At 34.0% G+C, this 10,000-nt stretch overlaps 1 protein-coding gene across 3 annotated transcripts in view; it reads left to right on the top strand.

Moving 5' to 3' along the window:
• The first annotated feature begins 586 nt into the window (after window positions 1-586).
• The window catches only part of MAZ (MYC associated zinc finger protein), a 520,299-nt gene continuing 510,885 nt past the window's right edge, over window positions 587-10,000 (top strand). For all 3 annotated transcript variants that reach the window (XM_044086337.1, XM_044086336.1, XM_044086335.1), the window contains exons 1-2: window positions 587-638; window positions 807-999. In XM_044086337.1, coding sequence (XP_043942272.1) covers window positions 631-638; window positions 807-999 — 201 coding nt within the window. In that variant the 5' untranslated portion in view covers window positions 587-630. The remainder of the gene's footprint in view (window positions 639-806; window positions 1,000-10,000) is intronic.

Raw genomic sequence — 10,000 nt, 5'->3', positions numbered from 1 at the left:
TTTATGTATTCGGGTTACGCAGTAACTGCAGGTTAGCTTGTCTAGAGCTGACGTCCTACTGCGGTTGACTTACAGAAAGATAAAAATACGTCGGCAAACTTTGCAGCAACTGTACAGGAAGGATAACCTCCCCTTTAAGACTAGCTTGTAAGCTCCTAGCGACAGACGCTAGGCATAAACAACAAATCGGTCCCCATTTGTAATTGCTCACCTGCACTTTCCTTTCTGTCCAGTTATTGTTATCATTGCACGTTAGTCATGCACCTAGCAAAAAGTACATTAAAAGGTAATTAGGACTTTATTCAAACATTACAGATTAAAGAAAGTGCATTGCAAAAGCTTACAAAGAAGGGGAAATATATTATAGAGTCAACAATGACAGCAATCGTAAAACAAACAATGTAAATAAATCCATCCCACAAAATTGACATGGTTTTGAAAAGTTCGATGGAATTCAAATTTTATCATTTTAAGAGTATTTATTTTGTAAGTCAGTGCCTCTACAGAACGAGTCAGTTGACAACTTCCCCCAGATTCCAAATGGTAGTTCCTAAAAGGGGGCGGGGCTGAGCCAGAGAGAGGGAGACGGAGGTCGGGGTTCAGTCTGGGGTCAGAGGTCGTGGGGCTGCCATGTTTTGGTTTGTAAATAACATGAATTCTTATAAAAAATATTTTATTAATTGTTAACAGTTTTGCTGGTGGGAGATTATGAGGGTTTACAGGCGGGTGGAGTTGTGGAAGAAACAGCGTTATCGCCATCTGTCTAATGTGTATTTTTAAGGCTTCATTGTCGCTTCTCTTTTCAGGCTCGGAGCAGCGCTGCAGCCCGGAGGGGCCCGGCGGGGAGACGGAGGAGAGACGGTGGCAGGCGATCAGCAGCAAGAAGAAGACGAGGAGGCGCACCGACAGCAGCAGCAGGCGGATCAGAGGAGTCTGCAACACCACCACCAACAGCTTCATACAAGGATGGATACAAGTTGGAGTAACTTCATCTTCCAGGTACCACTGGGAGCCCACTTCTGCACAGTCAGTCCCCACCCCCTGCAGTCATAAGGGGTACTGTAGTTTGTGTTCTTTATGATTTGCATTAATTTTTAAATGCGGATCGCAATACTTTTTGCTGTAGTAGACTGCTATATATGGAAAGTAGTGTACCTGTCAGTTTTCCATCCTCTACGTGTGATAGCCTAAAGATGTTCATGTGCCAGTAATATGTACATCTTCAACTCGCATAGACTGCTTTTACTTATACTTTCCTCGTTTATGAGTTAGTGTACCATTGTGTATGCATCCCCATCTGCAGCTCTACATACATATTTACCTGTTTTTTCTTGACTGTATCTCTGTGAGTTGCATGACTTTTTTTATTCTGCAGGAATATTATGGTTCTATCCGTGTTCGCAGGTATGTGTACCAGTTAACATTGCACGCCCCATGTATGGACTGATACAGTCATCTATATTATGTATATCTGCAGACCTGACAGTTTGCATATCCCTGCTGTAGGTCAGCGTACCTCCTTTGGGGTGCATTCATCCAAAATATAAGTTTTCAGATGTGCAAAGTTTGCGTCTCTGAAAACGTGATAGCATACTTTGAATGTATAGTGTCTGCCAATTTGCTTTTCCATTATTGGTTATTTCTGCATATTAATTTGTAATATTTTTAGTTGCTGGACTTTTTGAGCTGGTGCATCCTCTGACATTTTGTATTACTTCTGCATACAATGTACAGGGCTTCATCTTTTAGCTTTGGTGTACTTGCTTATGATTTATTTATGCTTGTGTGCCAAATGTAGTTAGTAGTACTATTTTCTAGGGGTTATATCCTGCCATGTGTGTGGAAGATGTGGCATGGTCTATTCTGCTGTGCTGATGTAGTCTTACTGTTTGGTATTTATACATGCTGAATTTCTTTTGTGATTTGAATCACATATGTATTGGGAATCTTTGCCCTGACCTGCATTCCTTACAGTAAACTCTTTTTTTTTCCCTAGCCATTATACTGGTGCATTCCTGAGCTGTGGCTGAAATTGTTCTGTTTTGGATAAGTTCACTACCGTAATTATCAAACAAAATAAACATGTAGCCTTCATATTGCTTTCTTCTTATGTGAGAAGTACATGTTTAAGAGTGTTGTATCCTAGTGCAGGTTGAACAGGTGTGTTTTTGGCCTTGTTGCACTCTGCTAATGATATTACATTTCTTATGCTTGCACCTTTAATTCCATCTTTGTCAGCTGATGTGCTGCCTCACTTCAGTTGTGGGATAGTATACTACTCTTTAGCTGCAACCTTTGTGTCTTTAAGTGAGGGTCCTGTTTGGGCATAACTGTCATTCATTCCGTCAAAAGTAGGTGAGCATACTACCTAGATTTGTTTCTATATGTCTGGTATCATTTCCAGTGCACTGTCCCATAGAGCTCATTTTTTCATGTGGAGTTCTGTTTCTGATCTCCAGTAGTTCTCAGTTCCATATTTTTAATCTGTGTAATAATCTTTTTTCACATCTCTTATTGATGGTTTGCCTTTGATTTGCCATTTTATGGTTCCTTAGCTAATATCAACACTATTTTTTTTTGTTATAAAGTTGATGATGGAGCCAACACTTGAAACATGGGTGTTGTGTGCAAACACAAGGCAGAAAGCTTTCTGATTTTATGTGTATGTGTTTGCATGTATATACTGATTTTCAGAGGCTTAGTTGTTCTATCGTAGTGCAACATAATTCTGTATTTCTGATTTGAAATCTGATTGTAGTACCGAAACATCATTGTTGCTGTGCAGGTTTGTTTCCTGTTTTTAACGTAGGTAATAGTATTCTTGTTTACCAGCTGCGATGTGCTGATGTGAGTATGCTGGCTGTTATGGACCTATTTTCATATGGGATAGAAGGATTTTGGAGAGGAAAGTGACGGCAGCTCTCCTGATATGTGTTACTTAACTGGATTGCATTTTAGGATACCATTGTTAGACTGCACATTCTCAGTGTAGAACTGGAGTTGCAGTGTTAAGTGTGTTGAAAGGAGCACATGTACTGCTCTAGTTTTCTTGAAGGTGACCATAAACACATTTAAGAACATTGTACAAGTACCACTATAATTTTCCTAAAGGCTACCATGAACACCTTGAAAAACATTGTATAATGGCAGATCCCATTCAGCAAATCTGAAGTGTCTTAGAATTCTCTTTGTATATTGTCCCAAGCATAAAGAGAAAGATTAAACGAGTAAATAACAGTAATCTTTAATTTCAATTTTTTTTGTAGTACAAAGCATAACATATATATTTGGTCAGTATTTGTGCTAAATAATGCAACTTGATATTCTAACAATCTTCTACTTTTTGACAGTGCATGCAGTGTTTTATTGAGCATTAAATTTGGGATGATGCACATATTGTTACTTGCAGAGAAATTTGTATTCCAATCCGTTGTGTGAAAAGTTGCTCTTGTGAATTTGAGAGGTAGAAATGATTACTGCTTGCACATCAGGAATGGTATAACTCAAGTATGCATGATTTTAAAAACAGAAATTCATCTTTACAGTCTTTACTGGTTTTACTTTTGTTAGTGGTACTAGTCTTATTTGTACTTAGGCTTTTTTTTTTCGAATTAACCCATGCTGTTTCCAGTTGATGCTTATAACACACAGACTCATTTTTCCTGTTTAATTTTTTAATGAAAGTTTTCCTTGAATAAGTTAAGTTTAAACTGTTTTGCGAGAGAGAGAGAGAGAGGACAGAGTAGTGATTTGATGACCTTTTTCTTTTGGTTATTTTTTAAGTTGTATCTCTTGATTTAGTGTTATGAAATATTTCACAATACGTTAATAAGAGAATAAACATTCCCACTCATTGCAATTAAAAAATCTTAGCTTCCATGTTTTCAATGTTCTCCTAGTTTTGATATTACATAAGTAGGTACCGCTAGTCATCCAATGGAAAGTTCACGATTTCTGGAGAGTTCATGCAGACAAAATTACAACTTTAGTAATTGTAGTAGAGATATATAAAAGTCTGTGTTTATTCTTCAAAAAGAAAAGTATAATTTAAACACAAGATCCATAAAGAATAAGTGTAATCAACACTGTTGTATTGCTTTGAATGCGTCTTCATTATTTTTGGAATTTTGCACATAACCACATATGTAGCCAGGTGCCTTTCTGACTACATCCATGCCAGCTTAATTTAAGAGAATTAGCCCAATTAAGTTTCTCTGGTGTGAGATATGATCTCAGTAAAGTATTTTGCTGAATTGTTCTGTTTCTTAAGGATTTAAGAATTTTTTTTCCAAACCATAAATTGTTGAATGTTTTGTAATATAATGTAATATACTAAAAGTTTCTAATTCCTACAATGTAATTATCTGGACAATAGAAGCTATATTTAAAGTAGTGATGAGAAAAGAAAGGATTTTTTAAAGCAGTTTTGACATTATAAATGTTAAGATCCTGAATAGCTTGAGTTAAGCTATTTGTTAAAGAAATAGTTACTGTTGAAAATATTTGAAGTAGGCATTTCTTTTTCCAAGAATACTAAAGTTATGGTTTTGTTATTGTTGCTAATAAAAAAGAATACATGTGATAGAAATGTGAGTCCACCCAATTTGCAAGATTAATGTTTAACCATTGAAAATTAATTTCAGTGATGTTGAACTTGTGTTTAAGTAGAACAAATAATAATTTGGGATGAATTTCTGATGAATTTTTAGAAATAATAATAATTATAGTAATGTTGATAGTCTTATTTGCCAGACACCATTAAATCATTTTTTTAATTATGGTTCATTGTATAGATTCTAGTTTGGTGATTTATAAAGTACTGTAAAAAGGAAGGTAATGAAGGGTCTGTGATATATCCATTCTTTGACAACAGTCTTAACTTTCCAAGGGATTCTGGGGAGATCTGCCTTTCCAAAAGAAGAAAAAAATACTCCATATTATTTTAACTTTATTGAACCATTTTGTATCTGGAGGAAAGAGAAAGTTTTATATAAAAAAGGATCAGTGAGACGATTTACTATTGGATATTCGAACGGCAGGTGATTGACCATGTGTTAGTCGAAAGACAGTTTTCCAGGAGGTAGAATGCCGAACCAGGTAACATCGAATACACTACAGTGAATGGGAAATATACTTCAGTTATCTGATTTCGGCATTCTGAGTGGAGATCGTGGTACAGTGAAGGACAGGGAATTAACCCATTTCCTCACTGTAGTGCAATCTTGGAGATGGTGTATATAATTTGCAGAGAGTGGGGGGTGCAGTGGGGCTTGCCCCCCCTGCAAAATAGTGAAGTAAACGTACCGTTCACCGCAGGGTGTAACAATATGCTAGGGTGTATAACGTGAGTGACTGATGTCACCTTCTGCTATATCGAATACATTGAACTACGGGTGTCAGTGTATTCAGTTTCAATTTGGCTGCTCTATTGATATGTATTTGATATTTCAAGTCGACATGTTGATCAGTTGACCAATGCAGTTTTGGACATATGATAGTAAACTCAGTGAAACTATATGTTTAATTTAAATAATCTAATTACTTTTGCAAATTATATTTTAATATTTTGTCATTTATTAATACTTTTTATTGTTGTAAGTACTAATTGTTCGCTTGAGATGTGCTTTTTGTATCTTATTTGTGATAGGATAAATTGGTTAATATTTATTTAATAAGGAGTTGATGGTAAAAAATGTGATTTAGTATAATTAATCTTATGTCCAGTTAGGTTTTTAGTTGTTCTAAAATAGTAATGCTATTGTTTGTTGAGTTTTCATGATTTGATTGATTTTAATTAATAGGTCATCACCATAACCATCATTTTCGTTTTAACATTATTAATGTTAATAGGTTTAATTAATGGGCCATTTTAAGGCTGCCAATATTAGATTAATATTTTAAAAGTAATAACAGGGGATAAAGGGCAGTCCTACCTAACTCCACATTTGAGTAATAATAATTGATGATTGCACGTTAATTTCTAAATAAAAAATTGAGTTAGAAAAATGTTTTTTATGAAATTATAAACCAGCAAAGATAGATTCATTTCCGTTTCAGCATCTGTGAAGTATTGTTTGCTAACTAAATCAAAAGCTTTTTTGCATCAAATGCAATAAAAGCAGATGATGCTTTGCTTTTATTTCAAACTAAAGTAAAATAGCTTGTAATATTTCATTTTGTTGTGTGATAGAATGTGTTAGTTTGCGATAACTATTGGTGTCACAAGGATCTTTTCCTGGTTTTAATGTTAAAGACATACATGCTAATGAAATGTGTTTGAAAAGTATGAATCAGATGATTTGGAGTTGTAGTAAATAAGGAGATAATTCTTTGTTAAAAAATTTGTAGAATTACACTGGTATACCATTTGGATAAAGTGCTTTATTGCTTGCAAATTGTGAAATTATTTCTTCTGTAAAGTGCATTGATAATTGAAAGTCAAGTTAATTAATTTTTCCCCTTTCTTTGTCAGTGAAATTCTTTTACAGTTTCTTAGTCGGTAACATAAGAAGTGGAGTATAAATTGTCAAAAAGTAATAAAAATACTTCCAGTGATCTCAGAAGTTTTATATTTTGGGTATGATGGAGAGTTTATCTGCTCTATGAAATTATTTGAATGAATTTGATGAAAAAAAAATCTTAAAAAGGAACCGTGACGTTGCTAAACATAATTGGTCCAATTCTGCTAAAAGTTTGGAATGTTGTGAAGCTTTTTTTCATAATCAGTATTTATTAATTGGCCCCGAAAGGAAATTAGGTCTCACGATCTGTTGAAATTATCTTTGTTTTCTGAAAAATAGTGAATTTACGTAAAGCACCTGTTGTAAATGTTTTAAAGTTGCCCAAATTAAGTAAAATGAATTTGATGTGACATATTATTTTCCACAAAGTAAATTGATTGCATCTTTTATTTTGTGAGAATATTTATTAAAAATTGATTTATCTTTTTAGTACATTTTCTTGAATTTTTAATGTCTAAAAATAGTTTACCTAGTAAAAGTGAGTAATTTGAAATAGTTCTGTGTAGTAATGTAGTCTGGTGAGCTTTTTGTATTTTGAATCAGTATGTGTGTATCCGTGGTAATTTACAAATTCTTAAGTCTGTTAAAAGAAGATGAGAAGCTCTTTAGCAATGTTTGAATTTTTAATCTAGAGATCGAATTAAAATCACTATTTAGTTTTCCAGCTAATATTAAGTTATTAGAATTTAGTAGTGAAAGACTTATTGCCAAATAATGTAGAAAATTGTAAGTAACAAATGGATAATATAATGAGCCTATTGTGAAAATAAAGTCTCTAGATTTCATTATGATTTAATACAGTCCTATTATTTGAAACACAATAGGAGACAATTACTGTTAAGAGAACTTGTACTTATCAAAATAGCTACTTCTTTTGATGTCTGCTGAGTTAAAGAGTACTTAAAAAAGCTTCCATTCTGAAAGCACATATTTGCTTTCAGCTAAATGAGTTTCACGTCAAAGAGCAATGTCAACAGGCTATAACTTAATCAGTTTTAATAATTTAATAGTAAAAAAACTACAAAAAAACTTGAAGGAAGGAAAAAAAGATAATAAACTAGAGTTGGTTTTATGTCATATTTTTAACTCCTAAAATACACACTTCTAACTCCTTACCTTCAAAGGAAGTGATGTGTAAAACACTGCATGTTCAGTCTATACTGCCTACAACTCAATCAATGAAATCAAACACTTGTTAATAAATTAAGTATTTCCAATTGACTTCCTTATTTAATCCTTTAGGTACTAAAGTACCATACTTTAAATGCAAACACTTTCCTTATACAATAGTTTCTGCTTAATCAAATGCTCCATTTCCTTAACTTTGATTTGTAGCAAAGTAGTAGCCAACAAAACATCACATTGTTATGATGAACAGTAGTGAAATGTTCAGCTACAGTAGTGTATAGTTTACCTAGATGTATGTTCCTTGACTCTATTACTAAACTTTCTTTTTGTTTCACTAATATAAAGTAATCCATCAGGGCTAGACAAGGCACAAACAACCTGCTTTGTGTAACATGCAAATATGGTAACAGGATTATAATTCAAACCATTAATCCTTGGAAAATAGTTAACATTATTACAAACCGAACAAGTGTGACAAGCTAAAGTACCCCAATCACAAATAGGTACAGTACAATACAGTATAATTTTACTACTATAATTATGCACTAATGTAGCAAAAATATTTCTGCCCCTAGTATAATAAATACTGGGTATTAAGAACATTAGATTGGACATCAGAACATCACTGCAGTTAATAGACCAATTCATCCAAATCAAATTAACTGTCAGAGAGAGTATTAAATTCAGTAACAAAGAAAACTTTTCATCATATATTGCTCATATTATTATTATTATTATTATTATTATTAGCATTAAATTTCTGTTAAAGTAATTAAAAATATATACCTAAAGCTTCTTGTTGATTCAGACTTTTAAATTTATTATAAGCCTTGTTAATACTATGTTCACTATACTGACACCTCGTTAATACTATGTTCACTATACTGACACCTCACAAATGGGTCTACATCATATAATCGAATGTTGACAATGTCAAATGCTCTAAAGAGTGAAAATGAAAATGTCGGAACTTGAAGTTCTGTTATTGAGATTGCAATACAGTGAAGATCGGAATACTTGTCCTTTCCTCACCGTAGTGTGATCTTGGAGTTGGAGTATATATTTAGCAGGGGGTCACCCCCCCACACTAAGGAGTTTGAGTTCGGTATTTTCACTCTTTGGAGTTTTCAACATTGTTAGCATTCGATTATATGATATAGACCCTCACAAACATATCCATAATATTGTGAATTTTTAATTTTTTGTTTTGCATTTTTCTTTTTTTAATTTTAATAACTAATTTTGCTTTATGTGGTAATTCAACCCATTTATATTAAGCGATAGTAGATTTAACATTTATAATATAAATTATTTGAATTACCACATAAAGTAAAGTAAGTCATTAATCAAAACAATATACCTTAATCAGTTTTATCATTTATGCTGTCACCAATTGAGGACTGCATTGTTTGGGGGTAGTATTGTGGGTGTCACAGGTATTTTTTAAAGGAGAACCGCACACACATACTCAAAAAACATGTTTATTTCATCATTGTTTGGTGTTTCCTACATTTTAACATCACTTTGGGACTATTTGCAGGTTTTTAAATATTTTATGTGTAATTTCTGAGTCTGACCAGTTGGGGTCTGGCATCTTAAAGTAATTCTGATTGTTTAGTCTTCCTCCAAGTATCCCACAGTGCAGTGCTCGTCTGTAAACGATTGCATCACACAGGCCTCTTTTTTCCCTAAAGCTCCTGTCACAGCATTGATTTTACATGCATACACTGCTGTCTTTTAGTCAGTTAGTTTTAAGTACCATTTCATGCCATTCAGTGACTACTTAAAACACAAACAGTGCAAATGCCACAGAACAGACTTTCAAAGTACTTTTTACTGCTGCTTCTGTTTAGAATGGCTAAACTGCAGTTGTTTTGTGAAGCCTGAATTCTACTATTTTGACTCATCTCCCATCCCCCTTCACACCTAACTTCCCTAGCTGTCAAAGTGCTAAGGGTAATTTGAGTTGTTACCTTCTGTGATTCCCAGCCCACAGCAGAAGGCTTGACTCGTGTACTGTTTCCTTGTTCTTCCCTTTACTTTCTGTATGGGTAGGGGAAGGACCAGGGAGCTGTGACATCACAGCATGGTTCGGTGTTTAAGACGATCATGGTGATGTCAGCTTGGGGAGGGAATTGGTTAGAAAACTACCTATATTCAGTGGCCTTGATGACATCAGTGAATTGGAGACTTTTTCAGGGTAGGGTAACAGTTTGAAAGTGAAACCTCCACAGTCCAGTAAGGTACTGTTCTAGCGGAGAAAAACAGTCAATGTAAAACATTGTAAATGTTGTGTTGTTGTTTATTCATAGCAGGGACAATAAATAGGGAGAAAAGGACAGAGAAGTTGA

The sequence above is a fragment of the Protopterus annectens genome, chromosome 10.part0 (genome assembly GCF_019279795.1).
Source record: "Protopterus annectens isolate FY-2018-M chromosome 10.part0, PAN1.0, whole genome shotgun sequence".
NCBI classification, from domain to species: Eukaryota; Metazoa; Chordata; order Ceratodontiformes; family Protopteridae; genus Protopterus; species Protopterus annectens.
The sequence above is the reverse complement of the archived record's forward strand: the minus strand, read 5'-3'. Positions and strand labels throughout refer to the sequence as shown.